We start from the raw sequence: 19021 nt of genomic DNA on the forward strand, positions 1-19021 counted from the left end.
ATGCCCTGCAGTCCGAGCCTGGCTTCCCCCCTCGTGCCATCCACTTTCCTAGACGTGGTGTATTTCCCCAGCACGTTGTTTCCGGAAAGTATCTTTTAGGCAGCCTGCCGGGAGCGCACCTAACGTATTCAGCCAGCCCCGGTTATCAAGATGGTGGCCTCTCTTATGCTTTCGCAGTGCACGTTTGTTTCCCGCTGCGAACGGAGGCGTGAAAGGGAACCGCCTGCGAGGATTCAATTCGTTGCACAAAGGGGGTGCATCATCTAAAGCTCTACCTTAGAGAAGTCTGAGACGCGGTTTAAAGGCTCGCTTCGAGAAGACTCTCTGGTACACTAGTGACAAAATGCAGGCCGAAATGCACAATGTTCTGCCTGCTGGCTTGAAGGCGCTACCAGCCAGGGGGCACCCTCCTCAACTCCTTAAGCCAACGGAAGTGGCATCCAGATTCGTGTCTCCAACGGAAAAGGTGGAAAGGATAGCGATAGAAAACGCAGTAGTGGTGTTCAGCGCTAAAAGCTGCTGCATGACTCATGTGGTAAGAATTTTGCTTTGCAGCCTAGGAGTGAATCCTACCGTGATCGAACTCGACGAACAAGCGGGTGGGAACGAGATGGAGGGGGTCTTAATAGAGCTAATGGGTGGAAGACCAGCCCTCCCGGCCGTGTTCGTTGGAGGAAGAATCGTGGGCGGCGTGGACAGGCTGATGGCAGCGCACATCAGTGGTAACTTGGTACCACTATTGAAGGAAGCAGGAGCTTTGTGGTTATGATCGGGAGCTCTATGGTTATGATCGAAGTCATGACAAGAATTTCGCCTCTCCTATCATCACCTGGGTTCTATCCACGACTTCTATTTCGTTGCCTCGAAACGAAGATCTCTCCATTTCAACGAAGCGTCCAACCCGGTCCGCTGCAAAGACTACAGAGTTTGTTTGAACTTTGAAGAACTCGTGCAAGTACGTCCCAGAGATACGGAGTCAACACAGCACAGTTGCACAGAGCTGTCCATAATTGCTTCTGTACGTATGCTATGTTTTATAATGAATTGTCCAACGTCGTAATGCATTGTTGTAATCCTGCCACGCTGATCATTGATTATTGCCACGAGTTTCGCCTTGCTATTGGACTCACTGAATACGTGTAGATGGTTTTTCAAGAATCGTCACTCGACAGAATTGAGCACTGAAGTTTTATATGTGAAACTATATATTTAACAATCTGAAAAGCGTGTTGATGCGAGAATATGCTTTAGCGTTCATCGGTTTGTTTGCTAGAGTGCATGCCAATCAAGGAAGCCTGTGAGTGAAGTAAAAAACAAAATAGATTCATGCAATGGCCAAATGCAGAGTTTTCTCTATACGAAGCTTAATCGCCAAGTAGGCTTAAGCTAAACTCCTAAGATAATGGTGTTTGCTTAATGCGAACAGCAAAGTGAGAGCATATCATACTTGAACAGCAAGAATGGAGGTATCATACTTGAACAGCAAGAATGGAGGAATCAGTACACTCCAATGCTCGTTTTTTGGATTTTCCAAGTTTTACTTTTTAAATCTTTTATTAAATGTACAATGTTTAAAATGTCTTTTTAAAGTCTTCCTACTAACATTAAAGGAGTCAGTCAATAGAGCGAGCGAGAAAAAGCGAGCAAGCCCAAAAAAGCGAGCGACAATTAGTTGAAGTGATTGAAAAATCAAGCAAGCAAAGAAAGAATCTAAGTTTTTTATAAAATAATTGCTTGAAGTATAAAGTATTCAAAAGAGTGGTTATGTGTCACATTTCTTGAAATTGAGTAGTCTAAAGTTAAAGACTATTGTAACATGACCCCATTTGAGTTTGGCAATTATCCTGGGGGGTCACTCATAAACATGTAACATACCCCTTTTGTGCATTGAGGGGTATTTTTTAGTGGGGGAACTTACATGTTGTTTGAGTGCATGAGGGGATTTATAAAATAGCAACTTAATGTAATTTATATATGTAGATATTTTAAAATGTAAACACATACATGGGTTCAACCATTTACATGAAAAAATGTAAATTGCAAGAATAGGGGTAATTTTTAATACATGCTTGCTTGCACATGCTTTATGGGTTTATGAAGAGTGATCCCCAAAGTGTTTAAAAGGTAGAGGATGTTAAATTTTGGTTTTTTTTTTGCCAAAATAGATAGTGTCTTCTCGCTCCCCATTATGGGAAACCTTGCTTTAAACTTGGTGCAAAAAATTGGACAGATTCTCACAAAATTCCTATTCTGATGTACACAATTTTTTTAGATAGTACAAAAAGGCATGATATTGATCTAAATCATGCCTTGTCATTTGATTTGATATGTAACATTATACCATATATATTTGACAATAAAAAGATGTAGGGATGTTAAAAACTCATTTTTTGGGCCAAAAAAATCATATGTTGATATCTTGCAAAAATACAAGGATGTGAAAATGCCCTCTTTTGGGCCAAAACAAGGAGTGCGTTAACGCGCTCCTTGTTCTGGCCCAAAAGAGGGCATTTCCACATCCTTTTATCTTTTGATTTACAAGTCCAAATAGGGGCATGTTACATATCAAATCAAATGGCAAGGCATACCTTAGATGATTATCATGTCTTTGTGCACCATCTAGTAAAATTTAATGCACCAAAATATGAATTTGTGGTTAATTTGTTGCATTGGTTAGATAGTGGAAGCTAAGAATAAATCATTAGGGAAGGATATTTTTCCAGTAACAAAGAAACATGGGTTTCATTCCAAGAGTGAACAGAGTTAAAAAAGCTAAGCATTTACATATGCATGGAATCTAGACTAATCCATGCAAGGAGTCCTTAGAAATACCCCACCTGTGTAAAAGGTTGCATTGATGATCTCAATTACTCTAGTGGAAAGAGAGAGCTTGATTGCAGTTACTGTAGGGTTTGTCTTCAATACAAACAATGAATTGGAAATTGAACATATAAACTATCTCATGGATGATGTGAAATTAGTGTTAGTAGCTCAGAAAGTTATATGCATATTTAACCTTCTAGCATTGAGGAAACATATGGACTTTTGGATAAGTTATTATTTTTTGCTACTAAAATGGGGGATTTATAAATCTTTTATTGTTTTTTATTGCTCGCTTTTTTGGCTCGCTCGCTTTTTGTCGCTCGCCTTTTGGTAATCCTCGCATTAAAGTCATGCTCTCTTTTGTTTTTACAAGTCTCATGTGTTCTAAAAGCTTCATCCTTCATGAAGAGATCTCTTACATTGATTAGAGACAATATTTAAAGGGTGGACTCCACACCCACAAGCTTATGCAGATATTGATAGTGCACATCTATGTGTGTCAAAGCCCTATCTCATGATAGATTGATAGCTCACTATTATCTAAAAGTAAGAAAAATGCTTCTCCTTTGCATAGAATCTCTTGTAAAATGAATATGCAAAACCTCCTTCAAGTGTTGCATGGCAAAGTGCAATACGAAGTTGCTTTTATATCTGAGGTGGGTTTTCATTCTTGACTTTCTTCTAGTTAGCACGTTCCCTCCCCAATAATGAGCATCACTATGCCTACAATACACCGTTGCTGTTGGTGAATTATCAAATTTGAGAATAAAGTAAAGTACTCATAAATCACATAACTTTTTTCACCATGAAGCATATATTTAGGATCACTAATGTCAAGCCACTCAAGGCATACTACTCATTGGAGCACTTGTAAATTTGTAATGATCAAGTTCCTGACGTTTAGAAATTGAATATAAAGTAAATAAAGTAAGTAAAATAGGCACATTCTCATGTTTTTAATCATTTATTGAGCATTCTCAATAAATAGCTAGTTTTCCCATGTCTTTTATGTGGAATCTTTATGAAATGCTTATTTAATATGCTCTAACAAACAAATGTCTAGACAAACACAGAAAAATGTCTATATACCATAAACAAATCATCAATATATACTACAATTATAGCTATTAACCCTTGGTGAACTCAAAAATACACACCAAGATCAGCATAATCCTTATAAAATCTTTATTGATGAACTCATCAAATTTGTACCAAAAATTTGTCAATTCTTAAAGGCCATACAATGCCTTGGGCAATCGATCTCTAATCGATAGACTAGATGCTCTTCATCCTAGTTGGCAAAAACATCTATTAACTACTAAACATAAATATGTTCACATGAGTCAACCTTCAAATAGCTTTAGGGGTCCATTAAGGAATGTGTAAGATAGCAAATAAAATCATTGAAGGAGCTTTTCTTAACTAGATAATTTACACTTTATTTACAAAATTTTGCTTACAAAAGGGGTTTTAAAATGAGAATTCATTTCTAAAAGAAAGTTTAAGAAGAATTATGGTAAAATACCTTTGTAAGGTTTATACTAGGTCCTTAAATGCATGTGCTATATAGGATTTTTACATAGTGAATTTCCTAAGTCAAACATGCAATGATGGCATCCATGTGATGCAAAATCCAACTATAGCTAATGAGAGGGTACTGATCATTCTTACCAAAAGTTAAATAATGAGATAAATGAAAAGTTTTGGCATCACTACTATATGTGGGCCCCTTTCTAATATTTTTGTACAATGCTTGCTATGCCCTTAGTTTTTTGGCTTGCCCTAGGGTGAGGGCTTAATTGAAGGTGTGAGCTCGAAAGTAATGAATTCTATTTTTATTTGGCACAAAACTTTGTAATTGAAATATCTGGAACCAGCATGGCTCAGATTTATTACACACAGGTTTACATATCCATATGGCAGCTTTATCATTGAGTTCTTTGATTATCCTACGACCAATCCATGTGATGATGCAGGCAAGCAAGCTTTTCCAACAATCATCACAAAATCGAATTAAGTGAGCACATGTACATCCTTCGTTATAGAAGGATGCTAAGGTTTGGTTTAGCAGGTGCACTAGCATTCAATTTGCTGATTAGGCTTTTCTATGCCATATGTTTCTAATATTCTATCTAATGAGCTGGCAACCTCCTCAATTTGTGGTTATACTTACCTTTGATTTATATTCAAAATACTTTGTTGATACATGGGCTGAATGTTTGTTGTTGGAATATTAGAAACAAATCGTCGACTATCCAAAGTGACATGGAGCATCTTATCCGTGGTGTGTTGTCATGTCTATCATGCCTTCTCTTCCACAACTCTATGGCTACAAGGAATTGGAAAGTGTTTATCTGATTATAGGATATGAAGTTTGCATATGGCACTCCTTGTTGTTGAGGACATAGCCACTCATACAAAGTGGAATCCACACTCCCCCAGTCATTAGGTTGAATCATTTTTCATGCTCAAAACTCTCCCAAAGTTACGAAAACATTTTTTCCAATTCCTTAGAGATAGTTGTCTCGCATCTCAAGATTATGCCAGCACTTCCAACTACCTCAGTGGCAAATTTGGGCTTTGTCACTTTCAACGAAGTGGTAAGAAAGTGGCAATATTTTGGCTTTGCAATCATATACCAACCATGATCAATGTATTTATCCAAGTCATTGTTCTTTGCCATTGCAAGTTTATTGGCCATTACAAATTCTTGAAATTTCAAAAAGCATTAGATAAGACACATGCTTCACAAGCATATATTTTCTTTTTCAAAATGCTTTAATATTATAAAAACTACTATATAGTAATATCAATGATAATAAAATTAAAGACCTTTATTCATTGATATGATAGGCTTGTTAAGGTAATACTAACCTTATTTACTAACCTACTTTACTAATAACATGTGGCATGTGCCATATCTTGAAACTTTTTGAAGATTTCTTTTGTGTAGCAATGGTCGCACATAGAGGAAAGAAGTACTAGGAAGGAGGTAGTTGATTGTTTTTTGAAGATTTTTTTTGTGCAAGGACAACCACATGGAGGAGATAAGTAGGGATGAGAGAAGTAGGAGGAGCAAAGGAGGTAGAGAAGCACAGAGGAGAGAAGGGAGAGAAATACAGAGGAGCGAAGGAAGAGGCCTTGCACAAAAGAGGATGAGGGGGTTGCACTACAAGAGATTGACCCTCTTTCAATGCTTTATCAATAGAATTTACATAATTTTGTTTAAAAATTTTGGAAAATTTGGATGTTCTTGTGGTTATTAGCGTCAAAATGAGAATATTGATATTAAAGCAAAAAAAAATCGATAAAAATGTGACGAAAAAACATCAAAAGTATAGAGTAATTTTCAATGTTAATTTCGATGATGGTAGCAGCGAGCACATGTTTATCAATGTTTTTTTGGGGGTTTTTACTAGCATTAAAAACTCCATAGAGTGTTTGGATGATTTTTTTGATGCTCATTTTGGTAAAATTTCCATAGAGCATTTTGGCAGAAATATTGACACTGGTTTTTTTCTAGAATAAGGCTTCCCTTGCCCTGACCTGCCCAATATAAATGATTTTGATTACATTTCTAGAAGCCATTCGTGCCTGTATTTCATTGTCGGTATTACATACTTTATCACATAAAAAATATTTGTATCATACAAAATTGGTGATATCTATACATTGAAAGTATCCCTAGCTAGTTCTTTACCCCTAATCATCATCATCATCATCATCGCTGTCAAAGTCCTCGTTCTCTTAAGTCCCCATAGCCATTGCCATCCCCATCATCGTCATTGCCCCCTCCTTATGCCCCTCCACTTGATCCCTTGTCCTGCAATGCCTCATTCATATCTTTGGGTTGTTCAATAGGCACATGTATCAGAGGTTAGTACATCATGTACTTGTTTGATTTAAGAATGTGATGAAAAATAAAAATTTCTATTTGAAAGCCTCACATCAACAAAGGGGGTGAACTTCCCCTATCTTCAATCCTCTGAAATATCATCACAGTACCATGTTGGTATCCATACATGTATTCTTGTTTATACAAGACCTTCCCATTTTGGTAGACTAAAATTACAAAAATAGATCAATATCAAATTATTTAGATTATATGACAAACATGGGGAATTTTTCACTGCAGGTTTGCTCAAATTCACTCGAGCCTTCTTCCTGCTATGGAGAGACATTGTATATTAAAAGTAAGCAAACAATAGTAAACTTAAAAATGCTTCAAGGAAGGTATCCCTTCCTCCAAATCCTAAGTGGGTTGGTCCACTTTAGCCATCTTGGATGTCATTGCCCCCTTTTATCCACTGCTCCCTAGTTTTTTTTTTTTTGTTGGGGGGGGCAAAACTACTACCTAGTGTTTAGTTCCGTCGCTTGGCAATCTCCTCAGAAGACAGGCCAAAGGGATTGGTCTAGCTTGTGGTAGGTTGGGTTGTGTCTAGATTGCAGATGAGCATCTGTTGGGCTGTGGGTAACTTTCTTACCTCAACAAGATCAGCCTCAATGGTTTTCAAGTCTTTACATCTCTCTTGTAATGGAAAATGTAGAGTAGTATGCTCGAATTGCAACTTGTCATGAGTTTTCGAGAGTGAATCGAAAGAAACCTTCATCTCATGAAGCTTGACTTACAGCCTGTCGATCCTTGCTTGGTTGGCCTAGTCCTTTACTATAAAATTTCTTGTGATTCATTGAATGCTTGATAATTCCTATAATTAGGTTGTACCACTTGGGGAGGACCTAGTAGCATGCAATGTGGTGGAGGGTCCGGATTGCCATGCCTACCTCATCTCGTATGAACCCCCAATTTTCCTTGATCTCATGGGTAGGGTTGTCTTCGGTCAAAATTTTTGGGCTCTTCCTTCATCTTCTTTTTTGCCTTCTTCCAGTCATCATTATGAGCTTGAGCCTGGCTTGCATGCACCTCCTCTGTACCCTTTCTCAATGCCTTGTAAATTTAATTTGGTCCTCTATTTAAGGGCCACAATCATTTTTGTTAGCATCCACTTCTCATAGGACTCCTACTCATCAAGCACAAAGTATTATGCATATAAGGAGTTGGCAACCCATATTTTTTTCTATTCGAATAGTGGCAAAAGTAGACCATGACTTTCTTAAATGCTAAATTGCTTAGTTGATGCACCTGATTCATCCACCACTTGCCTCTATGATCCATAACAAGTTGTTTTTGGCTATCAATGGTGTAGGGTAGAGTGGATGAATCTTGGGATGAAGTTTCCATGCCATAGCTTCCACCTCTCATGGAGGATCGTCTATGATGCAAACTCTCCCTCTCCCTCACCTCATGAGACCCTTGTGAGATAGAGATGGAGGTAAGTGGTTTTTAGCCAATAGCTTCCTTACCTTCTCTATGCTACTCCCTAAGGCGGTGTCAGTGCCCATTTCCCCCCTCCTCCACCATTGCTTGACATCCTACATTCCAAAGGTTAATGTTGCTCAAACACAACATAAAAATGAACAGCATAATCCCATCGATGAAAATGACAAGGCTTAAGAGATGAGTAGATGAAGGGTGATGGGGAGATCAAAGAGAATGCCACGTCTTCTCTCCCTCTCCTTCTTCCAACAATTGTGTAAATACATTAATGCTAAAAACAGTATGAAAAATACATTGTATGCCTCAAAAATTTGTGAAAAACACTGGGGTAGATATGAGACATCCTAAAAGCACCTATGAGACATTCTAAAATATAATGAACATTTTGAGTCGTTGAGTTGAAGCCTCTGTTGTAAAATAGATTATAATGTCCTTACAAAATATATAGAACTAGCATTGCTATCAAACAACTAACTATCATTTCTTTCACTACCACTATGTCTCTCATCCTCATTACTTGGAGGGTCACCCTCAAAACCCTCCTCTATGTCTTCATAGTTCCAATTGTACTCTTCATGGATAATGTACCCATAATCCATGAAGTCAGAAACATTGTTCAAAAGAACTTCCACATGGGTTGACTTGGGCACATGTTCCTCTCAATATCCCTAGAGGGGGATGTAGTCCTTCAAATTAGTTTTTGTATGCTTCCAAGTATTTTTTCCAAATTTTGTTCAGAGTGGGGTCCATTTCTACCTTCCAACAGTCACATTAAAGTCAATCCAAAGTTTATCTTGTTTTAGTATCTTTCAAACAAGAGATAAGGAAGAATCCATGTCTCGTACAACTGACACATTGGCAACAGGGGCAGCATGGTGAGGGTGGGACATTTATCAATTTGAAGGAAAAAAAATAGAGCATAATGGGCTTATAATGGGTAGGTAAGAGAATGATTAAAGAGAGGGGATGAAAGAAGACATAAAAGAGGAGAGAAGTAAGATGGATAGTTGAGTCTATGAGGAGAGAAAGAAGAGACAAATTTAAAAACAAGGAAAGAAAGAAGGGGGATGAGGGTTATATGACTAGAGGCTGGATTGGTTTTAGAGAATGGAGGGGGGATGGAGGGCTGGATTGGTTTTAGGGCATTAAGGGGGGATGGAGGGTTGAATTCATGGAGGCAAATTTAGTGACAAGGAAATTTAGAGGAAAGAAAGAGTGATGAAGGAGATAGAGGGAGATTGAAGGGGTTTGCATGAGAGGGGCTAAAAGAGGAGATGGAAGGTGGAGGGCAGGGGGGGGGGGTTGTGGTGAGATGAAGGGTTTGCATGAGAGGTGCTAAAAGAGGAAAGAAACAGGAGGTATGTGACAAGGAGTGATGAATTGATAGAAGGGATGGAGAGACTTCAAGAATTGAAGGATAGGCAATAAAGGGGATCGAGGGGGGATGAAGAGATGAATTAGTAGACAAGAATGAAGGGGCTATTAGATATGCTCAATGCCCCACCCTCTTGGTAACCACTAGTGGTTCAAGGTGCTCAAGTTGTAAGGCCCCCATATGAGGAGAAGCCATGTGTGAGACCGAGACATTGGATGGATCCTAACTTGCATGTCAGATGAGGTCTATCAATGAGACCGTTGATGGTAGAAAGGTGATTGTGCGGGAGCCCCTTATTCTTGCTGGGGCCAGCTAGCCCCTAGCTAGGGGGTCCCAAGGGGGCCAACGATGCCCCTGGTGGGAGTTCGAGGGCGAGAGCCCCCGAGGTGATGGTATAGGGAATATTCCTTGAATATTCCATGGACAACTAGTCGGTTCCATCGACTAGGTCGACTGGTCAGCTTCACCAACTAGGTTGACTGGTCAGTTCCACTAACTACGTTGATTTGACTATCACCCTCATAGCTATAAAGAGGCGACCTCCCTAGTCCATTATACCAGATTAGATCTTCCAGCAGAGATCTGCAGCTAGTAGCTCTTCACCTAGTATCTGTCTAGGTTGCCTTCTAAGCTCCACTGTGGGAGTGCACAGGTGGACGAAGCCATCATCTATACTACATCAATATTGAAGGAAAATTTTGTTCATCTCCAGTTTTCTATGTACTCTCTATTCTTTGTTCAATTTCTGTTCCATTGCGCCATGTAATTTAACATGGTATCAGAGCCCAGGCAGCTCTAAGGATCGAAGAATAGAAGAGAGGCAAGGGTTTCAACAACATACAGAGTGATGGCAATAGGAAGCAGCTCAATAGGAAGCGGCTCAAGTTTAGCAGCTGCTCTTGAACCAACAATCCAGGCGTTGAGGATTCGCCCACCAGCCTTCATTGATGAAGGCAAGCTAGATAGTATGAACTACACTCTGTGGAAGTTTAAAATTACTACTATTTTGGATTCATATGAGCTTCTAGAGATAGTACTGGGGACTGCTGACCCAAAACCATAAGGAACCTCCGACCCAGCAAATCCGAGGAGTATAATACCTCCTAATGCTGACCTTCTACAAGCTTGGAAATGCAAGAATGCAAATGCTCTGTGTGCCTTGGTTACAAGTACTACTGATAGTGTTTTGACCTTGATTCAGCATACATCTAAGGCAAATGTGGCCTGGAACATATTTAAGAGTCAGTATGAGACGCGGAATCAGACAAGGATCCAAAACCTAGAGAATCAGCTCACAGCTAAGAAGTTTAATGAAGGACAGACAGCGGAGGTGTTCATAACCCGAATCAAAAATCTACGTGACCAGATGACTGGTGCTAGGATACAAAAGATAAGACATTCCCACAAGAAAGCAAGAATAGAGCAAACACTAGAAGCCATCTATCTCCCACTTCAGAACGTTTGGGTGTGAATGCTATGCGCATGTACCAGACAAAGAGAGAAACAAGCTACAACCAAAAAGCACCAAATGTATCTTCTTAGGCTATTGTGATGAGAAGAAAGCCTATCAGTTGTATGACTGAGAGGCAAAGAAGATCATAGCGAGCCACAATGTGGTGTTCAAGGAGCAGCCACATGTAGTGGAGGTAGAGAAGAGCTCTTCCACTTTATCATTAAGCAAAGAGGTGATTCACTATGGACCTGTGTCCCAGGAGCTATAAAGGAGGAGGAAATATCAAATGATGAAGGTATAAGTCACCAATTTGTTGTTACACCATCGAAAAAGCCATTGCCATTATGGGTAAGGCAGCTCTACGACCATGATAACCAGATGCCTATGTCTGTTGAGTAGCATGCAGATGGACCAAGGCAGTCTCAAAGAATTGAGGAGCAAAGGAGGGCTATGCTCACATAGTCAATATGGCCTTGATGGCTGAGATTATTGCAGAAGTAAAGGAGCCTGTGAGTTTGGAGGAAGCACTTACAGATCGAGGCACCAAGTGGGTTTGGAAGGTAAAGTACAAGGCTGATGGGACTTTGGAAAAGTACAAAGCTAGATTGGTTGTGCAAGGATTTTCACAGGTTGAAGGGTTTGATTTTCAGAAATCTTTTGCTCCGAATACCAGAATGACCACTATTCACACAGTACTATTGGTGGTTGCTCATAAAAAGTGGCCAGTTTATCAAATGGATGTTAAATCAGCATTCTTAAATGATGACCTCAAGGAGGAGGTGTACGTGGCTTAGCCACCTGGGTTTGAGGCCCCCTATTCTAAGAACAAGGTATGTAGGGCTGAAACAGGCCCCAAGATCATGGTACCAATGGATAGACAAATTCTTTCATAAATTAAACTCCAAAAGATGTGCCTCAGATGCTAACTTGTACGTGTACAGGAAAGGTGGAAAATCTACTATTATTGTTCTATATGTGGATGATCTCCTTATTACAAGTGACTATGAAGACATGATCTAGCAAACTAGAAAGACATTGAGCACAGAGTTTGAGATGACAGACTTAGGCTTGATGCACTACTGTTTGGAGATTGAAGTCTGGCAAGAGCCAGGGAAGATCTTCATCTCTCAACAGAAATATGCAAGGGAGATCTTGAAGGCATTTGGTATGTCCAAGTGCAAGGAGATAGCTACACCTATGGAGGTAAATGTGAGGCTGCCTATGGAGGATGCCTCACCACCAGCAGGTACAAGAACTTGGTCGGCAGTCTCATCTATCTGTGTAACACTAGACCGGACATCAGTTTTGCTATTGGCATTTTGAGTAGGTTCTCCAATAAGCCCTAGGAGAATCATTGGAATGAAGGGATGTGGGTGCTCCGGTATGTGAAGGGCACTCTTGATTATGGCATCACTTATGGTATAGGCACTTCCTTGGCTGGTCATTGTGACTCAGATTGGGTTGGAGATGTTGATTCCAGAAAATCAGTTTCTCTTCTCTTGGAGCCCTCAAAGAGTAGGTTCTAAAACTGCCAAGTCTGACAATTTTTTAACTAATCTACAAAAAATTATGCATGCCTCCCTTTTTTGAGAGAATATTATCAAGGGAAGTCCTTAGAGGGCCCCAAAATGAGCTCCAAATTTGCAGGATGGGGAGCTAAGGGAAACGGGTCATCGTTGAGTTCTTTCTACCAGTGGTGCAAGAAAGAAGCAATTCTTTGATAACCCCACCAGTGCCTTGAAAGAAGTTGCTATGATGAAGGCAATTCCTTTAAAGACTTGAAAGAAAAGCCTCATGACCAACCATGTTGCAGGATGGGGAGCCAAGGGAAACGGGTCATCGTTGTTCCATGAGGCATTAGGAGAGAACTCAACTTGGTGTTGAGCCTCTCATAATTGCGCACAACCTTCTGCACTAGGGAAGGAACTTAACTTGGTGATCAGCTCTAACACACTGAGAGCATGCATCAGTGTGCTAGAGCTCACCACCATATTGAGTTCCCTGTCTGTTGTTGAATGTTGTGCTCGATTGAGCTCTTCTCCAAGTTGAGTTCCCTTTTTTAGTGCCTTGACTTCTGAAGTTGCTATGAAAAAGGTTATTTCAATTACAAGGTGCTCGTATTTTCCCCTACATACGAGGAGTTCTAGGTCAAAATTGTAAGAAAGTCCTACCTACAGTAGCACTACAAGGTGCTCCTATTGTCCCCTACATATAAGGCACTAGGTCAAAAGTGTAAGAAAGTGCTAACAAGGACAAAAAGTGACACCTAGTCCTGCCACAGTGGTGGTGTTGACAAGTGCTTAAAGAAGTGTCACAAAAACAAAGTGCTAGCATCTTTGTATGTAATCTATTTTGTTAAATGTTTGCTTCGGATGTAATTTATTTTGTTTTAATTTTGATGTAATAATATTATCGCAAAAACTATCGGATGTAATTTCTTAATGTGATTTCTTTCGTTTTAATTTCAATGTAGTACCATTATCCCCAAAACTATTGTTGGATGTTACTTCAGTAGTAAAATTGGCTCTAATGAAGAATAATTGGCATATTTATGTCCTCGTTTATATTTTACTGCAACCATAGGGATCATTGCACAAGAAATTGTTAAAAAAATTGTTCTTACTGTAGTGAAAATGGTTCCAATAACTAGCGTGTGCTTTAGAACTATGATAACTCCAATAACTAGCGTGGTGGTTGCAAGGAAACTATACTAAATTGTAAATGTCTACATTTTCCTTAGCTTGGAACTAAAATAGCTCCAAGAACGTGTGCGGTGATTGAGAAATTGCTACACAAGGAGTAATACGACTAAAATATCTTTAAAATAATACTATTTCCCTTGGTTTAGAACTAAAATAGCTCCAACATCTAATGCGGTGGTTGCGGATATGGACCTGAGGGGTCCTGTTAGAGATTGACATGCCACGATGTTCTACCACAATGGTCTTCATGCCAACGTGGTGGTCTCTCCATGCCAACATCATTGCTTGAACCAGCACGGTGGTCAGCGTAGCAAAACATTGTGTTGCGTAGCGATAGATGGCGAAGCTGCGTAATGACAAGTGGCAAGGCAAAAGTTTTGTGCTATTATCGGGCCAACGTGGTTGTGCTCTAACCAACATGTTGGTCATCATAGCAAAAGATTGTATTGCACAATGACAGATGATGAAGCTGCGCAAGCAAACATGGCAAGGCAAAGGTTGTGTGATGTAGTCAGAGCAACAGTCTCTCTGCTCATGAGTAAATGCATATAGTGCCATGTGTTGAGCTGTGCGCTATTGACCATGATAAGATTGCATCTCATTATTACACCAGTGCACGTTCATGACAGTGGGAAAATTTTCGACGAGAGCGCGGATCCGCACAAAATTCAAATATTCACCCAGAAGTGCATTGCGTCACGGTCCCAAAATGGCCCCGAAAATAGTTTTGCCATTGGGTACACCCAAGTAAACGTTGACCCTCAATGCATGCATGCAGCAAATGCTAAGTAAATTCTTAAAAAATTTGACAAACTATCCCCCATTTATGTGGAGATTCGAGGGAGCCTAGATCTAGGTCGTGGTTCCAACTAGGCCCCCGTCCCGTTTAGGACACATGAGCAAGACTTTTTTTTTTTGGTGGATCCTACTATCACTTTTTAACACTATTATTTTAATGATTATTCATGTTTTTCTCCATATCACATTAAGGATCGACACATGGTATAAATGTGCAACGAAAAACATGACGTGATTTTCTACCATGATTTCTTGTAGAAGGATAAACTCTTTTACTAGAAGGAAAAATACTTATACTTCACACTATTTTGAATTTTTTTAATGAAATCAGCCTAACCATTTTTTGAATTTCTTTGAAATGTAAATTAAAATGTCAAAATTTCAAAAACACTAGGTCATGCTCTTAACACTAGTAACATGACATAAGATTGTCCCACTTCTTGGACTAGGCCCCTCGGCCAAGACTTGGAGAGAGGAGGATTTTTACCTCTTCTCAATCCACTTTTAGTGAAAATGAGCCTAGCAGCTGGCATGTATCTTGGGCTGGTAGTATTACTGACGGTAATAATGTATATATTACCATCGGTAATATTAGTACTACCGATGGTAGTATATAAATTACCACCCGTAGCAAATGAATTCTAGGCAAGAATACTGCTACTACCAGTGGTAATAATATCACCGGTAGTATTGTGTTAAACTACCAGTGGTAGTATCACTACTACCACTGGTATAAGACTACCACCTATAGTGTTGATACTACCACAATGTAACTTCAAATGAGCTTTCCATTTTATCCAATGCAGCTAAATTTGCAAAATGGGTCTTTGTCATGGCTTGTATTCTATGTTTGCGGTCATTTTGCTTTTCCATGGTGTCTTCAAAGCTCTTCTGCTCATGGGATTCTTCAACTAAATTTAGAGGTGGTTGCATTGCTGAAGTAGAAGGGAGTGCCTCCATATTGGCTTCGTCCATTTCTTCTCCCTCTATTTCCTGTAAAGAAATATGAGAGATTAGATTCATTATCTTTAAATTTAAATCTTATTTAAAATATGGTATTTAGTTGAGAAATAGAGAGTTCATACCGCTAAGTATTGTCATAGTGGCCTTTTTACATAACCCTGCAGGCCATAATTATCAAAGAAGGCATCATCATCATTCTCTTCATCCACCAACCTCTCTCTGAACGGGTCATGTAAGTCCATCTCTTCATCATCATCAACTGGGACATTATGATCATCAAGGTCATCATCCATGTCATCAGTCTCCTTGTGCTCTACCTCTTTTTCATAGCCTGTGGTTAGATCTGCTTGAAGCTGAAAATAGGCCATGAAATGCTTGTTTTTAATAATATTTGAGGAGTTCCCTTTTCTGAGGAGATCCTCAAATAAATATGCCATCCTGCACAAGGTGACCTCCCAACCTGCCAGCAGCAAATTCTCCACCATGGTAAGCAAGAGACTCCCACTTTTTGCCGGACTTCCATAGTTGTTTTTTTTATAATGTATGGACTTGGGAATATCTTGCTCTTCTAGCATCAATCTCAAATTATTTGAATTCCCTCTTATGTTCTTTTGTAAGGAGTGATCAGGGTTGGGACTTCGCATACACAAGAAGAATGATTCAAGAGATTGAATCACTATGCCACATTCTCTCTTGCCTCTCTTTGCTGCATAAACGCCACTATAGATCTTCAAATTTGATGAATATGCTCGCTCTAGAGTAACCTGCATGGCTTCTTTGTCTTGTTTATCAACAAAAATGACAATGTTACAAATTGCCACTTTGCTAATGGTGGTATATACTATTCTATCAATGAAGTTATGGATATCATCGCTAGAAACTTCATTGATGAAGAATAGTTGTGGCTTTGTCCCATGCTGACTCATTCTTGATGAAGTCATCTTCTAAAACTCCCCTAAAGTTCACAAGCTTTCCAGGACTCTAATGTAACCTCTACATTGAATTGAAAGCTTTGGTGCATATCTATCGGCATCCTTATCTCGCTAATCAATCTTTTCACATATGCAACCACGTGTTGTGGGATTTCTTTTCTCATGTAAGAGGTTACTATTTCTGACCCATCTTCATCCTTTTTAATCCACTTGTTTGCCCATAGCTTTACCTTGGGTGTTGACAAAGAAGCTATATGCTTGACCACATTATAGTCAATGTTACAATAACTAAGTGGGATTTGTTTCTCTAATAGCAAATACTTAATGGCACTATGCACTGCATCACGCCTCACCTGTACATTGATGCATTCTTCCAAGCAGTGGTCTTTGTCTTTCTTTCCAAAAAACCATTCTTTCTTTAAAAGTTTCTGTGCTGCCATGGATGCATACTTGTCAGGTAAGTACTTTATAGGCCTCCACATCCTTGCCATCAACTCCTTCTTATCCATTACCTTTGACTTTTCAGAGATAAACAAAGGAGCTTCGTAAGTCAACTCTCCACGCTCACATGTAATGCACACTTCAAGCATCTCATTAAACACTTCAACAGGATAAAAAATGATGGAAGTGTAGTCGGCATATCTGTCTCTCACCACCTTGAGGCTTGTCATATTTTCTTCTTGCTCTTGAGTTCCCCTAGGCACAACTGCACTCAAAGAAGTATAGAAGTTTGTGAGTGTGTCGGCATCTGCTTTTGTGACCTTTCTCTTCAAATCGGGATTTGGAGAACCAAATGTTATCCATTCAACCCTTGCCTTCTGTAAGACCTCTGATGTTGAGGATATCTTACGCTTTCCATGGACATAATGATTAAGTCTTCCGGACTCAATCAAATACTTGATCTCATGCTTGAATATACAGATGGTTGCAGGATAACAATGGAATGAAGATATCTTTGCAAATTGTTCTGAAGTGAGTCTTTTGACCTCCTTTGCTTCTTTGGTGATCTGATGACAAGCATAAGCCCAATGTTGACCATCAATGGGCTGGAATCTGCAATTAAGGAGGAATTCCTTCTTTGCTTCCTTCAACATATTCTCACCTTGTGCCTCTTGGCCTTGTTCATGTGGAATATTTTTAAGAGTGTCTTTAAAGAATTGAGTGAAGGTTTCCTCGAAATGTGTAGGCCCTGTAAATGTAATTTGATCCAAAAAGCTATTTTTGATTGGACAAAACATTATTGGATGCAAGACCACGTTGCTTGCCACAGGTTTCTTTCCATCTCTCAAAGCCTCGTATATTTGTAGTGCATAGGATATATCAAGGTTCTAGCTATTAGTAAAGACAGCTGCAGCTTCCACATCTTTGGCATTCACAAACCACATCCTTTGACCCCAGATATATCCCACATCATCACCTGTTACTGCTTCATTAAGACGTACATTGAGATTTTTGACTGATGTGAGTTCATCTTGATCATCTTCAACTTCGAGTTCTGAGTCTTCCTCATCTTTCTCTTCTTTTAACCGTTTTTCATCCAAATGATCTTTCTTTACAGTGGGACGATCCATTTTTCTAATGCTTGGAACCGTGGCTCTTACAGTATTGGCCTTTTGCATTTCATGTCGTGGTTTGCTAGCAAGAGCTTCTACCATAACTGTAGTGGATTGACCTTGATCTTCTTCAATTTTTTTTAATTCCCGTGCACTCAATGCTTGTGTTTCATCATCCTTGGTGACATCCACCATTTCTTGCTCTAGAAGTTTGCGCTCATGTTCTACACATTTGTGACAGTGTGCATGTTCTTCTTGCCCTTGCATCGAAGTCTGTGCTTGATCTCATTCATGTGAAGATCCTTGAACCTGAGGTGCATATTGTGCATCCTGAAAGTACTCGAACATAATCTTTGCATGCATCCTTTTTGCCACCACACTAGGAAATCGCTCCCAAGTACATGCAAGAGCCTACAATGCACTTTGTAGCTCTAGAATCTTTGATGGTTGAGGAGGAGGCATCAGAAAGGTCTTTGAGTCTCTCCTTGACACAACAAAATGAAGACCGCCAACTTCAGGATCTAAACTCTTTGTGAAAATATCCATAAAAGTCTATTTTGGCTCTATCATTATGCCTACTACAAGGCTCGAAGTCATATTTGAACTTATCCAAGTCTCCTATGTCCCTGAAGGTCTCGCAAATTTGCTCGAACCTCTCTACATGGAAAACTAGATCTCCTTGTCTTAGAAATTTAGTGATAAGTTTGCAGATGGTGATTGGCTTGGTCCTTGACTAGCTCATATTCATTCTAGTAAATTTTGGTGGCACGGCCTCCTTCCCAGTGCTTACACTAGGATCCTTATCACCTCATCATTGAGTACTATTTGCAATGGAGGAGGAGTTTGTGGTAGGGCCACCGCAACGCCATAATTATGTGGCACTAAGGGTGGATGGTAAAAGATCATTGGACCTGTGGGCATTGTATTAGCAATTTTGGGGCCTCTAGGACCTTGGAGCTAGCATTCGTGGTGGGCTTGGCCATACTAGCTACACTAGTGAGGGCCTAAGCATAAGCACAGTCACATGCACCAGTCAATAAGGTGTAGTCGAGGGGTAAGGGGTGTCTTCTACGGCTTCCACCTAGGC

The 19021-nt window shown here is 39.7% G+C and overlaps 1 protein-coding gene across 1 annotated transcript; it reads left to right on the top strand.

Annotated features, from left to right (window-relative positions):
* The first annotated feature begins 343 nt into the window (after window positions 1-343).
* Window positions 344-796, top strand: LOC147888944 (glutaredoxin-C1-like). Its single transcript, XM_087392873.1, has one exon. The coding sequence runs from the start codon at window positions 344-346 to the stop codon at window positions 767-769; it is 426 nt and encodes a 141-aa protein (XP_087248999.1). The 3' UTR covers window positions 770-796.
* The last annotated feature ends 18225 nt before the right edge of the window (window positions 797-19021 follow it).

This window comes from Dipteris shenzhenensis, chromosome 21 (assembly GCF_047967505.1).
Source record: "Dipteris shenzhenensis isolate YYH24624 ecotype China chromosome 21, Dip_SZ_1.0, whole genome shotgun sequence".
NCBI classification, from domain to species: domain Eukaryota; kingdom Viridiplantae; phylum Streptophyta; class Polypodiopsida; order Gleicheniales; family Dipteridaceae; genus Dipteris; species Dipteris shenzhenensis.

Coding starts and splice junctions, on each gene's coding strand:
- LOC147888944 (XM_087392873.1), top strand. CDS start 344: ATGCAGGCCGAAATGCACAATGTTCTGCCTGCTGGCTTGAAGGCGCTA.